Source organism: Parus major, chromosome 10, assembly GCF_001522545.3.
Source record: "Parus major isolate Abel chromosome 10, Parus_major1.1, whole genome shotgun sequence".
Classification (NCBI taxonomy): domain Eukaryota; kingdom Metazoa; phylum Chordata; class Aves; order Passeriformes; family Paridae; genus Parus; species Parus major.
The window spans coordinates 13,324,259-13,348,925 of NC_031779.1; the positions used below are offsets into that span (position 1 = coordinate 13,324,259).

Here is a 24,667-nt window from a genome sequence, read left to right on the forward strand (position 1 = left end):
AGATGTTTTAAATCCTAGCTGCTGTTTCTACTGTACATCAAGGTGTAAAAGTAAAAAAAACCATAAGGTTGTGCCTGTCTAGGGCAAATTCTGGATGTATCTGTACAGGGAGATCAGTCATATGCAATTAAAAAACTGACTCAGTGATCCACAGTTAAACAAATCTTCCAAACCAAATGTCAGAAAGCCCCAAAGTTGATATCTTCTGCCTGAGCATTAGTTTCATTCTACTGCTTAGACACACGTCCAACTTCAGGGTCCAAGAAGTGAAGAACTCATGTTGAAGCCACTAGAAAAACATGACCTCTTATGTGATTAATTTCCAGTTTACAAGAATGATTTTAGGGCTCCAAGATACTGATGAATTAGCTTTGGCTTGATAGATGGAAGCTGAGGATTAAATGGTATTTATGCAACAAAATATTCAGTTCAGTCTGTCAATTCCACACTCTTACTAATCCACTTGTAAGAGCAAGCAAATAGGACCAACTCTAAAGACCACTAAAAAGAGGAGGAAATAGCTTACAAGTATCTATTTTCTGGAAGAGATACTGGATGTATTTATATGCAGCTCCAGTATAATCAACATAAAAGATTATATTCTATTTCGACACTAACAAGTTGGGTACTGAAGGCATTAGGAAAAAAATAGTGGGAATACTTTAAATCTGCCTAAATCATAGAAGCTGCAATAAGTGTTTGTATTATCCTTATGACAGAGAAATGGTGAAGGAATTCTTTGTAATGGGAATATTCATGTATCCTCCTTCTTTGAAATAAATCATAATCCTAAACAGAAAAACCCTCAAAAAACCAGACAAGAATATGTGACCTCACAAACACAGCCAGGTGATCCAATTAAGATTCAGATTTTCAGTGCATTCATAATGGAAATTTTAGAGCTGCTTTACAGCTTTCAGACTTCCTTGAGAGTCATGGGAGGACTGGATTCTCTCACCAGTCACAAGCCCTCATTATGTGAACTTGCTCTTGTCCTCAGTGCCTGGTGCTGGCCCTGATCTGTGTCAATGAAGAGGACAAGAAAGAACATAGAAAATAATTTCACACATTTTAAGAGATTTCTCTTCCTACTATTTTAAGCGTCTAATGACACACATGAAGCAAGTTTGGTTAAAGACCTCACAGATGCTGATGGAGAACCAGTCATTAGATATCAATAAAATCTGATGTGCCACTGGTTTTAGATCTTACTGTGGTTATCTAAGAAATCAGTGAAATTCTCCTCTACAGAGATCATTTGGAGCTCTGTCATTGATTTCAGTCAAAGTAGATTTCCCCCCACTGTCTAAAAAGATTCAAACCCACTGTCTTGACCTGTGGTGCCTATTAAAAAGCCATTAGCACTTCTCAGGAGTAGAGAGTGTTAGATATAATTGCCCTGGGCATTACACTCTCTTGATTTTAACTGTCTGCTGTTTTTTAATTCTGCCTTTCCTGTCCTGGAATTGATGTGTGTATAGCAGAGCATGGTTAAAACAGCAGTGAATACTGCCTGCTACATTCTACAGAGAGGTAAAAGGATTAGTATAGAGCTTACAAAGATAATAATTTGAATGTCTTATTAATTAATTGTTATTTGTAATAATGGCTCTTTCCTTAAGGGTCTTTCAGGATCCTTAACTGCTTATTAATGTTGTACAGATAAGGATTGCTCCCTAGTGGAAGAAATGAGGTGGAATATAGAAGCCTTTCAAATAAAAGCAACAGGTTTGGAATAAGAAAAAGCAAAAAAAATTAATCATTTGAAGGAATGGAGAATTATGATCACTCAAATACAATTACCAGACTTTATCCTATATTAAAAATTGCCAGGAGATCTCTCAGACTGATGCCTGGTACAAGTACAGCCCTTCCTACCAACCTCATTTGGGGTGGAATTTGGGCCTGTCTAGATCACAGTCTCAGCCATAGCTTAAATTCATTGACATCTGTCAAAATTACCCTTAGATTGGCTACCTCTGCCTGTCAGAACAGGAAACTCCAAATGCTGGATTCTCAGTGGAGGCTCTTAAATGTAGCCATTTAGGTGAATGCTCAGGCAGTGAGCCTGTACCAACGAGTATTACAGTTAATTACCTTAGAATTAGGCTCAAAAATGTCCATATGACCTGCCAGAACTTTTACTACATGACTGTGAAAGAAAGCCCTTGTAAGGATAAGTCCCTATATATGAAACCTCACAGAGGGACTCTACTTTCTTGGCAAGGAAGCTAAAAGAATGATGGGTAAAAGAATGAGATTCCCCTGAAAACAGATTCTGGCTTACATGGGTCTGGAGAGAGCACACAGTGCTCAGCAATGGCCATCTCCTCCACCCAAGCTCGTGAGATGTGCATCAGGAGGGTGGCAGAGGGTTTTTTGGAAGGTTTACTCACTCTGTAGAGTCCGTGGCTGCAGCTGCAGTAGGTGCTTTCCATGGTGTAGCTCCTCAGCACCCCCATTTCCTTCCACACCACCACACGGGCTGTGGATGCCCGGGACTTCTCCACCAGGAAGCTGCAGCTGTTCATGACAAATGCTGGGGCCACTTTATCCAGGATTTTGGGAAGAGTCTGTGAGAAAATGAATTGCACAGATGTGCACATGTTGGTGTCATACACACACATACAGAGAGACTTGTGTTTTAGTGAGTCAATAATCAAATTTATCCATGGATACTGAGAGCTCCAACCGGTGCATTACCCCTACCACATGTGAAACCCTCAGATTCTAACATTTGTTTCATTCCAAAGACTAAAATGCAAAGATCTTGTAGAATTGACATATCTCACTCAAAACCAAACATTTGTACACCCAATAGTTTGGGTGAAGTGCTGAAATCAGTTTTGTTCTCAAGCTGCTTCAACCAACCTACACCTTCCTGTTGAGCTGCCAAGAGCTCAGCTCAGTATCTGACTTCCCAATTCTCCCCTCCACAGTTCTATTTTATCTCCTCCCACCATAAATCCAGGGTCTGACAAGGGTTGAGCCATGGGAGGAATTTTGTCTGAAGCTGGTATGGAGCAGAGAAAGGGGATCTGTTCTTGCAGAACATCACACATAATTATGTGAAAACAGAGCTTAACATTTACCTAATGTGCACTGTGAAACAAACCAAAATAGTCTCTTCCAGGTCAAAACAATGTATTTTATACAGTTCACTTAAAGAATCAAAGAGTAATAAAAATACAGACAATAAAAAGTAATAATAAAACAAGTAAATATTACATCTTAGCCCTGAGTGGTTTTTTTTACTCTCAAAATCACATTTCCCGACAAAGTCTATAAACATGCCTGAAGAATCAAATATTCCATCAATGAAGAGGCAACAATTACTTAGTCATTACAGAGGGCTAAATGTGTTATTTTTACACCATAAAAATAGGTAACAGCTACATAGGGCACACCTAGTGCTAAAGAATAGGCTGGACTGTCATATTCACACACACACACGTGGGTTATGTCTGTGTGTGGTTGAACTTCAGTGCTGCTACACCAACCACAACATGTGCCAAAACACCATCTGATCCACCTGGAGGAGTCTGAGCAAAATTAGAACGTTGGTTATTTCTTTTATGACAGTTTTCTTTAACACCTGAACTGAATGAAATCCTAGCAAAGGCATTCCCACATATTGCTAGTGGCATTTACCCTTCAATTTCGTTCAGTTTGGGTAGTGAGAACAAACCAGCTACTTTACTTTCCAGTAACCATCAGCTTCACCAACTAATTCTGAGGAATTGCAGTTCTGTTCTTTTGGGCTTTACTTCACATCACTGTATGGGAATATTTGGTTTGAAAGTTTTCTCCTAAAACATGCTTGTTGTGAGTGATACATATTTGGGCAAAGTACTTTGCAATATCTCTTGCAAACTACTTAACCGTACATATTTTTCATTTATACACATTTAATTTTTCAGTATATTTTGGCTGCAGCCATCACTGGTCTCCTCCAGTTCCATAAGGTCCATTTTCAGATGAAAAAACTGAGATAGAGAAAACTAGAACAAAGCAAGAAACTTCACTTTAAGTCTGAGACCACCTCAAGACTCAATCTTAAGTCAAGATCTCCCATGTTTTACTAGGAGCTGCAGCACTATCTTTTCTGTGGGCACACTGAACAGAGAAACCTTGAAAATTCACTTTTTGCCTTTGATAAAGCATCCAACATTTCTGCACTGCCTTCAGCCTGCTACTTGCTGCACAGACTTAACAAAATTGTACAGCTTCATGCACAGCTTCCAGGTTTTCCTGGATTTTGACTAAGAAGGAAGTAAAAAAACCTGCAGCAGAATCATATAGCTCAGGTATTTATAAGCCTTAGCACAACCATGAGACCCAGTTAAAGTATGTGTGAATGGTATATGCTTTTATCTGAACCCACACACAAAATTTTGTAAACTTATCACACCAAATACAGGAATCAGAACCCTAATCCAGTTTCACTTTTTAGAGCAATTCAAATTATATGCATAATCAATCTTTTCCTTTTAATTAAATAACAATACTGGCAGGTAACATTAATGTATCTGTACACAGCACTCATTTAGAAGCATTAGCAAACCTGAATTTAATATTCTTTTCATTTTACCAGCTTTCACTGGTTTTCACACTAATGGCTCTTTCTTTTCTATTGATTCTTCTCATTAATTATCTTTCAATAATATATTTTGCGTGAAAACACGTCCCTTAAAAGGATGCTTTTATGATCGTGCAGCAGTGTGACTGCTGGATTTATCATGTGTGACAGCAAAGGAAGCTGCTCCACTTACACTGGACCCTGTCCATAAACCTCCAATCCCATTCAAAAATAATGGAATTATATTTCTTTACTAATGTCCCTACAGAGATTGCTGTCAAAGGGGCCTGGAATGTTTATCAAAAGGTTGGGATTACAATGCCAATGCTGTGCAAGTCACCCAAGGCCACCAAATATTGAAGGTGAGGAGGACTCTGACTGTACATTGCCAAGGGCTACAGCTGAATCTATAACATATGAGGCAAAGGCTCTTCCAAAGCCCATAATTTTCTTCAGGTATTTGGTTTCTGTTCCTGTGGAGAAAAATCAATCATGGAGGCCAGATTAATTCCCATTACCTAGAGGAGGCAGGAGAGAAACCAGTGCAAACAGTGGAAGGCAGCAGGTCTGAGGCAGGGCTGGGGATCTGCCAGTTGGAATTGTGGATGTGTCCTCATTTCCCAGCTAAGCAGGGACAGTGTGACCCATAGGCTGGATCTGCAGCAGGCACCCACCTCTCATTTTGTGCAAAAACAAGGATTTGAGCCACAAAAGCCTTTCTTCTGGGCCACTGCAGAGTATTCTTGGATAGCCTTGGAGCCTTTCTTCATTGCAGATTCAGGTCAGGCTCCAAATGCTGACAGGAACATTTGAATTCTGTCTGTGCAGCAGCGAGCCCTCCTCAGCCCTTGCAAGCCCCCGGAATTCAAACACAGCCAAAAATGCCCTGGCTGTGGGAACCCTCCCTGCTCTCCTCAGGAATCGATGTTTGCCACGGGGACCCCTCACAACCAACACTTTTTCCTCCTGTAAAGTTTCAGTTTTTTTCTGTGCAGCTCCATAAGATGAACATAGAAAACATGACAATCTCATGGAAGAATATTGAATATTTATGCTGAAGTAGAAAAAAATATACAGAGGCATAAACTGACAAAGACTTTTCAACCTCTTGCAGGATTGACTGATCCAAGCTGTAACTCCATAATCAGTTTGATTGGACCTTATAAAATTCTCTTTTTTCCCTGAAAAATCTTATTTAATAGGAAAATATAATTTAAACCCATTAAAAAAAGAGAGAGAGATGAGCAGGAAATCCAAAGAAGACTCTGATGAACAAGACATTCCCATGAAACAGAAATAAAACAGATTTTAGAATTTGTTCTAATTAAAAAAAAAAAAAAAATAAAGTTCCTAGGTATGACACCAAACATTTGTTCTGGAGATAGCTTCACTATGACAGGTTTTTTTGGCATCCATTGAATTATCTCATTTTTTCAGTGGGACCAGGAGCATTTTGTGATGAAGACATTCAATTGAGTAGGACTGTGGGACACTATCACATTCTCAGTTAACATTACATAATTCCCATTTATTTTCATATTGTGGGTAGGATGGTGAGGACAAAATTGTATGTATATTTAGAAATTATAAAACACACAAAAATATGTCTGTCCTATTAGCTTGTAGCCAAATATTATAGCACATCATTTTATTGAAATTAAATAAATAGCAAATACACCATCAGTGGATTGGTCCCTAACATCTGGTGCATTAAGATATTACATGTGACTCAAAATTCTCTGGACCATTATTCCACTAGAACAAGGAAAGTTTGTACCCTATCACCAAAATTTCCGAGGTGACCTTATCTTAAATATTTTAAATATATTAGCACATACAGGCTGCTAATTAAGGAAGGAACCAGGTGGACCTACCCTGTAGCCAACATCTTCTGTGACAACTGCTGTGTCAACCATGCAGCCTGCCTGCCACAAGGTCTCTTTAATGCTGCAGCCATAGAGAAACACATTCTTTTTCTGGGAGTGCCCATGGTAGTCACAGAACACCTAAAGAGAGGAAAAAACAAGGCAAAATGTTGAACACTGGAAAGGTTTCTTGGTACTTTACAATAAGCAGTAGTTAGACTATGGCAGGGAGGTGTAAATCTGATTTTTTTTTTTCTGGTCTCTTCCGAGTAGCTTAGACTCTGGGCCGTGCCTTTGACCTGTGTCAGACTTCATTAGTCTCTTGTATCTTGCTTTATTTATTTGATCTGACATGATCTCAGGGGTCCAGAGTCAAGCCTAGTGCACTTCTGTCTGCAGCAGAAGTAAACATGACACCTGTGCAAGAATCCATGGCAACCCAGGAACCTAAGGGTTCATGAGAACTCCTAATACCACAACAGAGCAATTTGTCAGGCTCTTTGTACTTCCAAACTCCTAAACTCCAGCTTTATCCTCATGAGATTTGAAATCTATGCCTTCCCAAGCGATTAATCATTGCTTTGTCATCTTTAAATTAAAAACCCATGCTACACAATTTTCAGGAAACTATAATTGTGCAATTGTATTGTCAGATCTTTGCATGAATTCCTGCAAGTCAAGCACAGAAAATGACCCATATTCAAGGCAAATAATCTCATTCCACACTAATCTACCTGTCTATCCAATCCATCTCCCAAGTCAGCTGTCATATAAACGAGGTACAAGGCACATTCCCAGTTTTAGCGGAAGTTTTGATTGCCTTTATAGGCAGATATTGATTCCCATGGAAATGAAAATCACAATTTAATGACCTGAGAGGTAAATATTGACCCAGGTCTTAAAGAATAATCAATCTCAGTGCCCTCTGAGATATGAAGTCGATGTACACATGGCTGTAACATATATTCTCCATGTCTTCATCAGGAATATTCAGAAATCTGTCAATGAAAAGATACAAACCTCTAAAGAGAAGGTATTATTTCACTTTAAACCAACAGCATGCACAGTAAAGTAGAAAGGAGTTTCAAGATTTCATTGAAATGGTTTTCCAGGACTTATGCTGGAGATGAATGTGTGTGGGAAGGTAGAGAAAAATGATGGATCCACACAGAGATGGGGGAGAAATATGGGGTGCAAAAAAATAGAATCATAGAATCATTTAGGCTGGAAGGTATCTCTAAAATCACCAGGTCCAATTATTAACCCAGCACTGCCAAATCCACCACTACACCCTGTCCCCAAGTGCCACAACTGCACATCTTTTAAATACCTGCAGGATGGTGACTCCACCACTGCTCAGAGCAGCCTTCTCCAATGCTTGATAACCCTTCAGAGAAGGAATTTCTTCCTCATATCCAACCTAAACCTCCCCTGGAACAACTTGAGGCCTTTTCCTCCTCTCCTGTCAATTGTTGCTTGGGAGAAGAGACTGACATCCACTCACTGTCAGCCTGTCCCTCTGCAGAGCCCTCCTACCCTCCAGCAGATCAACACTCCCACCCATATTCTTACCTAAATACATGCACAAGAGGGGAGAAACAGATGGAGAACATGAGCTTCTTCCACCAACTGTTAGGGCAAGACTCACCCTAGTTTGCTTATTTACCACAGGAACTAAGTTTAGCTGCAGCACGTCAGGGAGTTTATTTATCTGGGAATTGAGCACGTACATTCCTTCAGCTCCTCTGACACCAGAGAGGCTGAGGAACAGAATAACCAGTCAGATGGACAACTGTACACATCCCATATCTTACATGCTGCTGATCCTTTGCTTTCTGACCTGCCAGCTTCCCTTCCCACACCACCACACACCTCCAGATCTTTGTGTGGGGCTGCAGGTTCCACACCTGGAGCTTGTGAACAGCCACCCACCCAGAAACAACTCTGATCCACACACAATTATCCAGGAATGCCTCCTTCCAAAGAGCTGCATTGGTTAATTCTCTTAATGACAGACATTTTTCCAGCTAGTTTTTCATCTAAGCTATCAGCAATACACAGTCACATCTTAGGTTAACCACAGTTACCACCTAGAATGTATTTCTATGAATATCAAAGAGGATTTTACATCTTTTGTCTGATTTCAAGGCAGAGAACTCAGCTCAACTGGGTATCAATTACCTGCCAATTTACAGAATTACAACACACGAAAGACAATATATTATCTGCCTAAAATATTATTTATCATAAAGCACACAGGGATGATCAGAGAGTGGGGCTGCCTGATAAGTAGCAGGTCTATAATTCTGCACCTCAAGAAGCCTGCAGACAGGTCCTTAGTGACAGATCTAGATTGAGATTTCTTTATTGGTAAAGGATTAGCAAAGCCAGGTTCTGTAATTTGGCAGCTGCTTCAGGCCATGGAATCTTTCAGAGTGTCACCAGCTTCCACAGTAGAAGCATCAGTGCCACCAAAATCATTTATTTCCATTTGCAAGTTGCAGAGTGCTACATTTTAATTAATTTAACTGGATACTGCAGTCACTCCCAATGTTTATACCAAATTATTCTCTATAGCACATCCTTCTGCCTGATTTTCACACCACAGGGTAGCTTATGTCTCACCATTCAGCCAAGGCTAAGATATGTCTTGAAGTCTGAGCACCCAACACAGAATTCTTCCTGGGATATGTCTGGGCAAACACTGAGCAAACTTGGCATCTCCTGTGCTTTTTCTTCAGCCTGTCCTTCCATATGGCTGGGACACTGAGACACACAAACCAGTCAGACTCCCAAGCTTGCACTCACTGGGATATGACTCAAAGACATGAACAGTTTTTAAATCTATTTAAAGTTATTTGCCAGCACTGATCTGAAAGGTAAGGACTGCCTTCTAGCTCAAAAACAACCCTCCTCATGAGTCACAGAACCAGGTACCTTTTAAAATAAAAGAAAAGCAATTTATAAAGTGGAAAGCAAGAAAAGCTGTTGGAAAACAGAACTTTTTGAAATTTCTTCTCTTTTTTGTGTCAACTCTCTGTCTTAATAACATTGTGACAGGACATTAAATGCCAGTTTTGAGGTAGACATGCTTCTAACCATGTTTTTTTTCCTCTCAATGACTACATTCTTGCAAGCTGTACTTGTTTCCAAGCTTGATTTAACGCCTTTGAGAGGCAGCAAACTCTGCTCAGAGCCTTCTGGTCCACTGGAAGTTCCTTTCCTCTTTTGGAGCATTAGAGATGAGATTCTCTACAATGTCCCAGTGCCCCAGTCCCTTGGTCTCATTAGGGTTCCCACAGCCAACAAGGTAACCAAAAAACCCCCATCATTTAACAGGCTGCTTTCATTTTAACAAAAGAATTAAAGTGGCCTTGCTTTGAAGTGGCTAAAGTTCTTTTCTCTTCTCCTTCTAGCTTTTCAAGATTTCTTTGCTTCAAAGAAAATTGCTTGCACATCCCTAGGATAAATTAAACCAAATCAGTTCACAGAAATCATTTGGTTATCAGTGAACTTGGCTCCATGGGATCTTAGTGGTTAAAAGAAAACCCAATAAAAACAAACAAACAAACAAAAAAATCCAAAACCCAAACTCTCTTCTGAAGGAGGGAAAAGACATTTTCAATGTATTCTTCAAAGGAAAAGTAAAATCAGTTTATGCAGTCTGTGAGTGAGGGAGATGGCAGGATCAATAGTCTCCCTTCACTCAACAAGGATGAAAACTTGCACTGAGTATTTGACATTATGCACCTGAATATGACAAGGAGGGTCATGTATTAAAGGAGGCCAGGCAGCAAATTACAGGGTAAAGCAGGACATCCCACACTGCTCTGAACCAAAGGAAAATGTTGGTGATGCAATTTGCAACTCTGAGCTGAGTTTTAATGATACTTCTCAGCCTACAGAGATACATTTCAGGGCTTAGACAAAAACTAAATTACTTCAAGAATTCTTTTAGAGAAGCTCACAGACATTTTCACCTTGTCTGGGGCTTTTCTCACCAAACCCAGAGGGACTTTGGAGCACTTGGACATTTCCTGCCTGGTTGTAGCTATCACCAACAAACCTGCCAGTCCATGTATCCCCATATGTCTGTCAATTTTGAAGTTCCTTGTGGTTTTCCTCCTGGGGTCTTAGAACTATCTTTTCCTTCTGCTAGGCAACTGAGCAGATGGGATGGATCCCAGAATTTCTGGTAGCCCCCAAACCCAGTCCTTTTCTTCCCATTACCAAAGCAGCAGGGAAGTTCACATACCCTGTTTTTGTGATTGCATGGCCTTTAGCACAGTCTATTTAGACTAAATCTTCTAGGAATTTCTCCTAATGCTTCCATGAAGATAGCAATAATCTGCTAATAATATTTCGTTTAGTTGGAATATTTTGAGGATATAAAGAGCTTTAAGAAATTAATTTTCTCATTTTTATTACAGGTATACAGAGATTCTGAAATTTGGAGTTGCTGGTTAGAAGATTCAATAAGTGATAAATGCTCAAGAGTTCCAAAACAATCCCACAAGATGAAAGTGTAACAGCACACGATGCTCCCAAACCACTCCAGCTCTGCAGCAAGACTCTTCACAAAAGTAAAACAATCCATCCATTCACAGAATCACACAAAAAACCTGGAAGAGACTCACCAGAGGAGCCCGGCCAATGCTGCTCAGGTAATAGAGGAGACCTTTGGCATGGTAAATGGTTGGATGCAGCTGGGAACTGGGTGTCAGCCACTGCCTGTTGAGGTCATCTCCACTCAGTGAACAACGAAGGCTGAAATCAGGAAGCAACACATCACAAACTGGCAAAGCAACAGCTGATTCCACAGCATTTCCAGTCCTGGCAAGCCGTGACACAAGGACAGGGAATGTCCATAGAACACAGATATAATGGTTTGGAGCACTGAGCAATGGTTTGGAGCACTGAGCAATGGTTTTGAACACTGGGTTGGAACGAATCGCTAATCCATATTATACTTTTCAGGTTCTTATAGTATATTAATTTTACAATTTCCTTCTAAGGTTCATATAATTGTTGTCATGCAAATAAATGCAGTTTTTCACTTAACTAAGAAGGCACAAATCAAAAGACCACATAGAAAAAAAGTCTTCTGAAACATTCTAAATTCTGTGCTATGAAATTCGTGCAGCTTGCATAGAGCACAAGCTTCTCAAAGCCCCCAGAGCAAACAAGCACATCCAGCTTCTACTCATTCTAATTGAAGACATGCACTCAAATCTCATTGACCAGTGTGAAAAATGAATGCACTTAAATGAGATGTGCTGGGTGTCTCATTTAAGCTTCTCTACTCACAAGAAATGTCTCTATCTAAAGCCCATCAAGGAGATCATGATGCCTGCTAGAGCATTATGTAGAACAATTACCCAGCTTCACTGCAAAGACTAGATAAAAAGCTAAATAAGAATCCCAGGTTTGCACTGAGGAAATGTTACCCTTAGTTAGTTAAAACATATTCTGTTACTGACTCAATGATCAGTGGAAGATTGTGCAGATACTTGACCATGTGGAGCAGTACAGCACTGTGCAATTTTGAAAAGTTCAACTAATCTCCCTTGTTAGTGACTGTGTAGATCAGAGCCTTACACTCTTCAAAGAATTTGCTGGAATTTGGTTGATAATTTTCAACTCACAGTGTGGTGATAAAATTCAGGAACCCACCCTCCAGCATATGAGATATTGTGGTAGGTCCTCACCATCTCCAAACTATCCACTAGAATGCCTCCAGTGGCACTGTAAAATTGGGGTTCATCTTCTTCAGAAAAGTTTAAATATCCTCTATGCTGGATGAATTTCTAGCTACAGAGTTGCATCCAGCTTGCCTGCATCAACCTCTTAGAACAAATTAAAATGTACTAATAAGAGATGGGTTCTGCTGTTGTATTGACAGAGGTTAGGGTGTGCTGCATGTGGCATCTTGGGCATTATCAACGCCTTGCAAAATGCTGTAAGGAAAAGGGCCGTAAAGCAGGAATGTTTTGGGTTTTTTTAATAGGTGGGAATAAGGGAGAACTGGTTAAAAATGGAAGACAAAGAAATAATGAGGTACTAAGAATATTTCACTTATCTTTAATGCAGAAAAAAATGGTCTTTAATGACATCTTGGGGTTTCTGGCAACACCACAAGATCCATTCCAGATTTACTCTAGTTTGAGTTATCTGAATTCCCTTATTTCCTCATAATCCATACTCCCCATGTTACTCAGCAAATCAGAAAACACTAGCAAGAGCTAACACTTGGGAAATCAGCAAATGCTGCTGGGAGGCTTCTGCCAAAAATTCTGCATGAAAACATGGCATCTGTTGTGTTTCTTAAGGGCTCTTTGGATCAAGTTACCTTTAGGCTCACCTCTCCTGATCTTCAGGACAACAGCTGCTCAGCTGAGATTAGGAGCTGTATTTCTGCCAAGAATTTGTGTGCCTACAGATTTTCCCTTCGACAGGTACAATGCCACAGAAGGAGTCACTGAATTGCATAAAGAAACTCATATTTCTCCAATATGACCAGCAAAAAAAATAAAATCAAATGCTTCCTTGTCATCAGGCTGTGATGTCTTCCTCCATCACAGTTATACATACCAGGGAGAAAAACTAATTGAGAAAAACAACAGAATTTCCATTCTGAAGGAAAGAATGATAGCTGGGCTTGTATTCCCATGTTTAATTTAATATCAAGAAGAAAAAATGTGAGCCTTTTTGTTTCAGATCTACAGAACTAGTTTTTCAACATTGTCATTGGTCACACCCCAAACCTCTATACCCCCTTTCCTGTGGGAATTGACATTAGTATATGCCTGCTCACACCATCCACATTTCCCTCTGCTAAAAAAATGCCTAGGTACACACTGGACAAGTTCAACATAAAGAGAGAAACAAGCAGGGGAATAGAAACATGACAGCTGAAAATTACTGCTAAAAGGATTCAGTAAATACAGAGACTAATACTAAATCACTGCCAAACTCATTTTTTATTTTTTAGACTGAACTAAAAGCTTCTAAAGATGTTCATTATTCCTTCAGCAATTATATGGAAACCCCATGATCTGTCACATAAGAAAAACTCCTAATTAAGTCCATACTGCAATTTGCCAGTTCTGTTGCTCTTTTTTTTTGACTTCCTTCAGAGGTGACTGTGACAAGACAATCCTCAGCTCTGCAGTTCACAGGTGCTGCTGTGCCTAGTATTAGTTTAAGAAGTGTAATCCAACTCTAAAACAATAATTTGGAAGTTCTTATGAACTGTTTGGGAAGCAGGTAACATTTCTACATAAAGCCAAGAGCCAGGAGACAAAGTTCAGCTTTGTCCCCTCAAAGATTAACATCTCTGCTCATTTAAAGGTTTAAATATTAGCCCTCAGCTTGGCTGTATCCACAGCTCTTCAGGACATGCAGAATTTGAATTTAATGACATGAGGCTGATTTTTTCCACCTTGCTCTGTCTTTCCTTCATTCTGCTGAAATCTGTTTACTTTTGAACGTGCCAATTCCCTGCCAGTCCTGTTTCTCCTTATGCCTTCATTCCTTCTCTCTCTTTCCTAATAGTGATAACATGGATAGATAATGGTTTTGCCTATTATGCTCTGCAGCCAAGGGTGAAGGTAAAATATTAAGCTGATTTCAAATGCTGATAGCAAATAAAGGGACTGAAGAGCTGAGACTGGCTTTGAATGTTTGGCAGGATTTAATGAAATTCACTACTCAAATCAAAGGCCTTTCTTACAACACAGTTCCAAGCTATTATATTTCCTTTAAATGCTTTACATGTCTTTTGTCTTTTGCAGCATTAGCGAGACTACATTCCACCTTGGATGGGACTAGTGGCAGCAAAAACCATTGCCAGGAAAAAAATTCCAATAAAAAACACCACTTCTGTGGCTCTATATACAGTACCTGAAATTCTGCTAATTGTTACATACCTTCAACCCAAGTGCATTGCCCAGAGATATCTCAAATAATTAAACTGTGACTCTATTGTTAAAAAACCTGTTCTGCTTGTTATAGTCCTTCCCCTTCCTCTACTTTTATATAGCCAAGACATTTTGGCTTTAAGGGCAAAGTAACCTCAAATAGTGCACAAAAGTCAGCACAAGCCATGTGTATGGATGGAGAGATCCTGCCTGGTCCTAGCAGGAGGCTTGATGAGGCCAACAGAACATTTCAGTTGACTGCAGTAAGTCTGTGTCCCATGAAGGTACAAAAATGGCAGGGGATGAGGAACACAGAAACACTGGAAAAACAAAACTGAACAGGGTTTTGTAGTAAAGAGATTGGGGATAAGAATAATACACAAGATATTAGACAAGGAACAATGAAATGGAGAGAGAGAAAAGTCACTTTTTAAAGAAAATATGTTGCTGTGCTTGGAAGATAAAATGTTTCCCAGTCTCCTGTCCATAATAGATAAAAGGAAAGACAGGAACCATCATATTGAATGAATGATGTCAGGACTGATAATAACAGCACCTGGGGCACAGGGAAATATAAAATCTAAAGGGATGCATCATGTTTGATATGTAGGGAAAAGCATCACCATTCACTGTGCATCTTAAAAGCAGACAGCAGTACCAGTGTAGGATGAGAGTAGCTGTATAAAAGGCAGCAGGCACAAGTAAAGATCAAGATTCCATTGAGCAGCAAGAGGCAGCTTCAACCAGACACAGCATGCTGGACTTTATAAATAACAGCAGCCTAGGATGAAAACTGAAATATTTGTATTAAGGTGTTTTGGTCCTGCCATTCAGAAAACTCAGAGCAACAGGGAGGGGAAAAAAAAAACAAAACAAAAAACCAAAAAGCATAGAAAATCCTTTATTTCTCTTCATTTTAAATATTTCCTGAGATTAATATTTGGTGATATTAGGAAGCAGCAGCAGCAGTAAAGCCCTCCTTCACACTGTAATGGAGCGTGTCAGAAATATAACCATTATTTTCTGGCTTTGTTCAAGTCCATGGGCTGAAATCATAATGACTGCACTGCATTCCTGATATGGCCCTGTGATGCCAATGATTATTCTAGAAATGGAATATCACCAGAACAATGTAAAATTTGGAGGCTTTACAATGAAACAGTTGTCATCAGCATTATTGCAGCAAACAATTTATTTCCCATCCTTCTGACTGCAACACGAATGCTAAAATGTGTACCATAGAACCAGGCTCAAGAGCAGTTTACCTTCCCAACATTACCAAAACATCTGGGAGTCCAGGAGCTACAATCCCTATTCCATCTCTCTTTTCTTCAAGCATCTATTTCATTAATCCCTAATCACACTCCCATCCTTACTTATGCATGACCTACTGCAATGTTAATTGTCCTCAAACCTCATTTGCACCACATCTAACTGCCAAACTGGTTTTTATCAAGATTGTAGACCACAGTAAGCACTGGAGCACCATGGCAGGCTGGGCCTGTTTAACTGACCAGATGATAAAAACAAGGCCAAAACGTCAGCTTCTCCTAAGAGATCCCCATAAAGTACCAAACAGTGGTGGTTTTTCAATTGCACTGTGAAATGCTGCCTATTTATTTTATCACCAAGCCTTTAAGAGGAAAATTTTTACTACTCTCTTCTCTTTTATTTTATGGCACCTTACACACACACAATGCCAGCCTCACATCCTGAGTGACACTTGTGCTACCTGGGTGCCGACCAATTCAAGGGTGCCAGTGAAATGACATGTCCCATTTCAGCCCACGGCTGCTGCACCACCCTCCCCTCCCAGGGCTGATAAATCCATGATGCACCATTGGACAAACACTATCCTGAGCTATCACCCTGCCAGTTTTCTCCTGCCTCCCGACAGCTGAGCACTGATACTAATTAGTGTAATGAACCTGCAGCATTTGACTCGCTGCATCTGACTGATTTTGTCACAATGGACAATTCCTTGCTTCCCAAGATAAATGATGCAATCTGTGCTCTTCCTGTTCTGTGCATGTACTGTATCTCTATCCTTGCTCAGCTGCCTCTGATGGAAGGGCTCCTTTTCTCTCTGTGGACACATTCCATTAAGTCACACTTGGTCACAAATCACTTGGAGATGCAGAACGAGACCCGCCTCACCCCAGCTAATGCTGCCAATGTCATCATCAAATAAGACAAGGAGTTCACCTGATCTGCTGGAAAGGTGAGCAAACAGGATTGTCAGGGAGGAGCCAACCTCCCTCCCAGTTCCACAACAAAGGATGCCCAGCTCATTTCTATTTCTTCTATTTGTAATAGCTGTAATTATTAAATACCAGATAATTCATTCACCTGCAGTTGCCCACACTTTGCAGTGGCCTCTATTGAGAAAAGTTCAGGTAATAAAACTTTTGTGCTATTTATGAGGGAGCAAATGAGGACTCAGGGAACAAATAAAAACTAGGTTCTCATCCACGACATGGGGTCATCTCAAATCTCTTCTGAGGATCTTCAAATACTTTATTCAGTAAAAAAAGCCTTAGAACAGCATTTCTTAGACACTGAGTTTGGGTGGAAATTTCACTTTTCAGTTCTTATAAAAAGTATCGACTTTTTGCAGAAAATATTGACTTTTCTTCACCAATCCAACACCAATTCCCCAGAAAACTGAATTTTCTGTCAAAACTCCAGATTTTACTATCCAAAACATCAGAACTGGTTACGGAGATGTCTCAGAAAACCTGAATTTGAGGTTTCTTAGGCACCTGTTCCTCTCTTTCAGAGCATGTCCTTGAGGGGAGCACATTTTCTCTAAATGCAACATCAAGACTCTGTGACAGCACTCAGTGAGATGCAGAATCATGACACAACATGGGAACTGCAGTTTGGCTGGAGGAGCCTGGACAAGGGCAGCCAAACAACTCCCCCAAAGGGCACCGTGATGACACTTCCAAATAGAAGGACTGTTTTTAAATGGGAAGATTTGGCTCCGGTTTTGATTATCCATTATTCATAGAAAAGCTTAAGCCTTCCATGGGGGGAAAAAAATAAACAAAAAATCCTGAAAAATATTTTCCCAAACAGCCCCACTTATATCCTCCTACAAGCCATGTCAGCAAATCCTAATTTTGCAAGCAGGGATATTGAGAAGTGAAGCCACTCATGCAGCAAAGCTGTAAATCAATGAAAAACTAGGAATAGAACCTGACAGCTGATGAAAGCATATCACATCAACTAAAACTTTACTTTTAAATTTATGTCCTTTAGCCTGTTTCTAATTCCTGTAGCCTTTCCTATTTTAAATATGGCTTGTATCCATAGAGCTGAAGAGGATTCTTAACTGACTTAAGTTAATTGCACACATATGGGTTGCATCGAATTAACTGAGTTGATTTAAAAATCTGTTAAATCAGTGCAATCTCTGCATATAAACGAGCACTAAGAATTGCAATTTGCAGATGATTGTTCTAACACTTAAACCAAAACAAACAATGCATAAGGGCAAAGCGTGACATCATAGAATTAAGTGATAATAACAGGCAAGGTGTGTGGAGGCCAGGGGGAAAAAAAAGAAAAAAAAAAGGAAAAGAATGTACTCTGGTGGCTTCAGACCTCCAATAGTTTTTCATATGATCTACCCTAGCCAAACAGTCCAGGAGGTGGTACCTTGGCACCTGCAAAGTTTTGTATGGGAATCAGGCTTGTTTCAGCCAGCTGACACCTCACAGCAAAGCAGGACAGTCAGCTGGCAAGGAATAAAGACAAAAAGAAAAGTGAGAAAGAAGCCAAGAAGACCTCAGAGAGATGAAGGTGAGGAAGCATGAAGCCACTCCTCGCCAGCTGAGGTGCAGTATGTCCCATTCTCCATCACCTCAGCCATCTTCAATAAAAACAAGCAGCAGGGATAAATCTCTGCAAGTCACACCTGCATAACAATGAGGTGGTGGTGTTCCAAAATGAGATACTTTTGAGCACATATATTTTTGGCCCTGTAGGAGGCTGAAAGGTTGTTTTGCCAAATTTGTTCTGTTGATTTCTGAAGAGAGGTTAATAATAAACTTTACAAAAAAAGTGTTTAAAACGCGGCTGATCCAGATTAGGCAGTGTTGGCTGTCCCCTGTAATGCTAAAAAGTAGGCTCACATAATAATTCTTCAGTATTAAATCTCATTTGTCAAAAAAGATTCTGTTTCTCTTTTCTAAGAAAAACCTGGCATGGGATGGGTTTACTGTGTCACCAAGTCACTTCACCAAGTCACTCATTTCAGTGTAGGAGCACAAAAAGGAACCTCAGTGCACAAGAGGCTGCTGTGATTTATGGTGGAATTCGCCACAGGCTGACATAATTCCTCCATTAGTAAATTATAGTTCTGGAAAAGCAGAATTAACTGAAATATGCTGATTTGTAGCTTACAAAATAACACAAACCCAATTATGAAGTTTGCTAACTCTTTCCTTTGCAAGGCAGTGGGCTGGCTAAGGAAGATAACAATGGACTGTGTTGCTCATCCTAGAAGGGTTTCTCCTCTTTTTCCCACCTCCACTCCACCTTTTCTTTCAGCTCAATCAATATGATTATGAAGGCATTACAGCTACATCTTTAACATCACTGGAAATTCCTACTATAGGAGGCTACAGCATTTTAGGACTTGATCCCTACTAACTTCACAGGCTGCCTGCACAGCAAATATCTCTCTGCAATATAGTGATATTTCCTCACAGGTTACTCAGTGATGATACATATGAACCCAGGCTTTTTATACTTCTCCTTTGTGACATGGGATTTCTAACTCTGCCTGTGAATTCCACTGAGGAGCCAGGAGCTCCTATAAAACACTGTTTGCTTTCTTTTCAATAAATGTTCCCCTCTGTGCAGATGAACAAAATTTATGGATCAGACCTATTTGCAATCCAGATTCCATTTCAGAAAAGGCAAGCTGGAAATAGATGATCTTTAAGACCCCTTCCAACCCAAGCCATTCTATAAGAACAAAAAAAACCCTCAAAACAACCAACATACATCACACCACCAGAAAAAAAAAATCAACCCCCACAAAAACCTAATGAAATTCTTTTGTTATACATTCCACCTGCCTTTGAAAGGATGTGGTTATTTTCCATTTTACTGGGCATATATCCTTGAATTCTTTCTTTGTCAGCACATTGTATCTTCCTTGCTGATGTTCTACTCCTGCACAATACTTCTCTCCAGTGTTGTGAACTCTTGGCTAAGTGTGCCTGGCTCCCTCACATATTCCTGGAGACCATTAAAGCTTTGAGGGACTTGAGCTGTGAGTTAAAAATACTATCACTACCACAACTGGAGACTGCTTATTGCATCAGCTAAAAAATGATGCCTTGCAAGTGGTTTAATAAGTCACTGCAGTTACTGAAAAAAATAAATAATAATAATAATAATAAAGAAAATCCCCAAATGCCACTCTCTTGTGGAACCTTCTGCTCACAAATGTGTGCACCATCTCCCCTACCACATCCCTTCTGTGTCTTGGGTAAAGCAACAGAGGAAAGACGGAGCTCCTCCAGTGCCCAGGCAAAGGAAATCATGTGTTTTAGGAATGCCAGACAAATGATGACTTTGAATTGTCCCTGTATGAAATCTGGAACCACCACAAGGGCCACACACTCAACCTGTAGACAACAAAGTGTTACCAATAAAACATCCGTTCACCAGGGCGGGCACACAAGCAATAATTATTGAATAATGATAATGGCAAGGAGACACAGAGAGATAACAGTTCTGCATCTGGAATTCTCTGCAAAACAAATTCAGCCTTCTGCTGGCATCAATCTACTCCTTGAGTGAAACCTCAGACATCAGTGCAGCAGTGCTGGAAGGGCATTTGGGGGACTGATGAGCAGCAAGCAGAGCAGCACAGGGAAGAAAACCCACACACACAGGATTATGTGTGTAGATGCAGTAAACTCTCCTTTACTTGTTTGCTTTCCCCCACAAACATGCACTGTGAGCCTTCAAACCTCAGCTGAATCCTAATTCTGATACTAAAAAAAACACAACAAATTGCACTTACATAACTGCTCATCCAAGCATGGTGTCTCTGGGCACTTCAAAACAGAGAAGTTAAACGAAGCATTCAATACACACTTATTAAAATAAAGTATCCACTAGAGAAACCTGATGGGCTTGCAGAGCACTGCAAAACACTCAGGAAAAAAAAAATAAATTAAATGTACACATATAACAAGCAGCAGCAGATAGAATTCCTGTCAGAGAAAAAAAACAAAATAAAATTCTCCAGAAAGCTTCACAAACCCTTTCAAGATTTGGACAAAGTTTTAAGATACCTCATTTAAGGGCTAAGTAAAGCTGGAACTGAGAATTCAGGATGCACAGAAAGATTTAAAATTCCTAAGAGGTGCTATCACAATCTCAGGGGAGCTGAGAGACTTGCAATGGGTACCTTGCTGAACATATTAACAGTCCAAGCCTTGCTGGAAGTTTCTAGTAAAGAAAAACTAGGGCACTAGATAGGAACAAATGCATGGAAGTGGTTCATATATACTCATGTGAGCAAAAAATCTAAGCTGCTTTTGCATAGCAATTGACAAATTTTAATTGGGGACTAGTACGATCAAAAAATTCCCTCTTGAAACAGATTTGTAAAGTGAAGTTACTTGAATACTGAAATAAATGACCTGATTTTTCAAAATATGGAGCTATTCATCATAGCCTATTGAAGTTCAATGGAGTTGCAAGCACTCAGCATCTTCCAAAGTCAGGAAATTCTTAACTGGCTTCCTGAAAAAAAAAAAAAAAATTAGATTGGGTCAACTAATTTATGGTCCTTAGCATTCATTTTTAACTCTCTCCTTAATATGAATCAGGAAGCTTGAAGCATCAGAAGATATCAGCAGAATTTTCCAGAATGGAGGACATGGTGCTTTATCCAAACATTTTGGGCTGTTTTCCCATAGCTCTTCCCTGCCAACCCCTCCACACACTTGTTTTTAATGTAACATAATGGAAGAATCGTCTTTTAAAGAGGTACAAATTGTGTATATGTGAATATATGGGGACAGATGGATAATCATGACGACACTCACGAAGAAAACTGATGATCAGCCTTCCCACTTTGGTAACAAAAATAGTTTAAAATCTTTCAGATAAGTGGCACTGCCCTTTTTCAGTGAGTTAAGAATATCAGGTCCTGATCAAAAATTGAAATATTTCATTGGAAAACAGATGACAAAATACCAGGCTGACAGAGCCCCTTATTTAGACAAGGAGAAAAGGAAAAGAGAGGAGAGCTGTAATGCAACCTCTATATCACTTATTATAAGACACAGAGAAGGGTAATCTACAGCTATAGCTCTCCTACTTGGACAGCCCATGGATAAAAATTGACACAGTGTCACTAAAAGCAGTTTATATCTCCTGGCTGATCCAACTCAGCACACTCAAATAGCAACCAAAGAATAGGCCCACGTTGTTTTTCTTTATAGAAATCAACAGCCAAGGGCTACAGTTTTTTTCTGTCTGTCTAAGAAAACTCATTTTAACCTCCTTATAGAGAAAAAAAAAATATTTAGCATATCCATGTAGAGGAACTGAATGCATTTTAGCTGTTAATACACAATTAGGCCCAACAGGTGGATGACAGCACTGATGTACTGCATTTACAGGGCAGCACAACATCTGCCTCTAAGGAGAAACAGTGCTGAGATCCAACTTAGAGCCAAGAGGTCTTCAAAATTCTCTGCCAAAAATACAATATTCTGTCACTCCTAGGAAACTTCAAAATATTGTTTTCTGTGCAGATGTAACTATAGTGTCTCTCTCAGTAGAATCACATTAAAACAGCAGAGGAATAAAATTTTCTCAATTTCAAGATGGAGTTGAAAGAGAAACAGGCACAGTGCTTGCTTAAAATAACAACAAAAGCCTGACAAAGTCTCTAGAATCATTCTGATTATACCCAATAGTGTTTTTCCTTTTTTAATTTCTTCAGCATTCCTTGTTCTTTGAGCTAATTCTACCACTCAGACCCAAGAGAGAATAAAGACTCAGCTGCATAACATTTAGTCAATACAGATAAGCTCACAGAAATATCCCCTGCAAAAATCAATGTGCAAATTCAAGCAGGCCATTCTGATCAGGTGGAATAAAGGTTGTACAAGGTTGCCAATTATTTTGGCTTCTCTTGTATTTCTGGAATATTTATAAGCAAGGGAAGTCACTTGCAGCCTACAAGAAAGGATCTAGTTAAAACTCTGACCACTGTTCTACCCTTCTTGACCACCTTCATTCCAAAAACATTCTATAATTAATAATGCCATAGATAGGAACAAATGGATGGAATTGATTCATATATACTCGTGTGAGAAAAACAAAAAAAAATCTAAGCTGCTTTTACACCTCAATTAATAAATTTTAATATTTTTAATAGCTATAATTTTTGTTAAGATATAGCAATGTTTAGAACCAGAGAAAATTACAAATAGTTTTCCAAAAAGTTGACTTTTCTGAGCAGTTGGAAAGTTTGATCACAAACATTTGCTAGTGAGGGGAAAAAAGTACACCAAACCAGTCATATTTTTTGCCATTTTGAATGCCCAAAATAAAATCTACCCTCTTTAAAAAAATTAAGCATCCCTATCCTCCCTCTGAGTGCAGTGAATGTACTTTCAGTGTGAAATCTCCATTTCAATAGGACCATCTCTTTTCAGACTATCACTGGGACATTTCAAACAATTATATAATCATTAAATTAAGCCCAAAAAGCTTCTTTAAGGTATTACTGCCATCACTGTATAGATGGCTAAAGTAACTACAAAACAGTTTAATGACTTGCTGGAGATTGCACAGTAAACATTTGAGAAAAATGGAAAAATGATGATTCAAAGAGAGAAAAACATTCATAGGGTTTTTTTTAAGCTGTTCACAGCCTGAAAAGCAATTACTTAGTGGTCCTCAAAGGATGCCATGAAGGATGCTTATCTCTATTCCTGAGCACTGAAAATTACCAGTGACAGACAGCAAAAAGGGATTGCAACCAGGAAAAGAACAAAAAAAAAAAAAATTTATTTTTTTAAAAAAAATAGGCCTATAGAGCTCATTTCTCTCCAGCTCACAAGGCAAATTTATTGGCCTGAAAAGCACGCTCACTGAATTGCAGCTTTGAGTGTATTTCTCATGGTGTGACTCCACAGCTGCAAAATCCCAGCTGCAATTAGGAAAGCGTAGGGCTGGATCTGGTGTCATCCCACACGCGCTGCGCTCCAGCGGTGGCAGCCTGCAGCTGGCCTGCCAGCCCCAGCTGCTGCAGAACAGCAAGGCAGGAGCTGCAACTGTGTGCAAACAGTAGTAAAACACCGATTTCACAGGTGTGGAAATGGGCTCAGTGTGGTTTCAGTCCAGCACTCCCGTCAGGTGAACGCGACTTCCTCGGGAGAAGTCACGGAACGGGTTTTACACCACCAGACGGGGAGGGCTGATGAGCTGAGTGCTAAGTCTTCAAACAGCCAAAAACATAATCACTGAATTTCAAAGTAAAATCACTTTAGAGCCATGAAAAAACCCCAAAACTCCTCATGATTCCAGCCATTCTCCAAAGGTTAAAGATTAGGGTGGTGCCCTTCTCTCACATTTGTCTGAGAGGATTCTCCTGTCTTCTGCAGCATGATTTAAGAAAAACACTGCATCAAATGGTTCACAGATGCCAAGGATAAATTAACAGCATGATAGTTTACATCCAAACCCACAAATTCATTCCTTCCTCAATATTCAAGTTGACCCTAAATGATCCATTTTGGTGAATCCTTCTGAGTCCAGCCTCTAAAAGGTACAAGTAAAGCTCTCACTCAGCTGGTGTAAATCTAAGATAATTGCACCACTAGAAGACACTGCCAAAATTAAAAGGACTTAGTGCTTAACATCCACTCAAACAATCATTTATTGCTTAGTTTTGTTTGACCTGTGGTATGTGGGTATCCTATCTCCCTCCCTGGGTCCCCCAATAAAGCCAATTTGACATTTAGAGAAGAAAAAGGCATTGAGACTCAAAATAGATCTCATGGGTAACAACACACCAACACAGCACACATCTCTCCACTGCAGGGTTTCATTTCAAGCTTCCAATGCTGCTCAGGAATTTCACATTTCATCCTTATGTAGAGAAAACCATCTCTCCACTTCCCCAAGAGTTAAGCAAGCCTTGAAAGAAAAGAAAAAACCAAACCAACAGTACCCAAAATGTTGAAAGCTGTCACATCAAAGACAAGACAAAAAATAGTCTACCAACCATCCTCTGCAGATACACCTCCTCTCTT

General features: G+C 39.7%; 1 protein-coding gene across 1 annotated transcript in view; it reads right to left on the minus strand.

Annotated features, from left to right (window-relative positions):
* The window catches only part of AGBL1 (ATP/GTP binding protein like 1), a 223,800-nt gene that overhangs the window by 116,978 nt on the left and 82,155 nt on the right, over positions 1 to 24,667 (minus strand). The window contains exons 15-17 of the mRNA XM_033517031.1: positions 11,082 to 11,211; positions 6,454 to 6,585; positions 2,397 to 2,573 (exon numbers count right to left, since the gene is read on the minus strand). Coding sequence (XP_033372922.1) covers positions 2,397 to 2,573; positions 6,454 to 6,585; positions 11,082 to 11,211 — 439 coding nt within the window. The remainder of the gene's footprint in view (positions 1 to 2,396; positions 2,574 to 6,453; positions 6,586 to 11,081; positions 11,212 to 24,667) is intronic.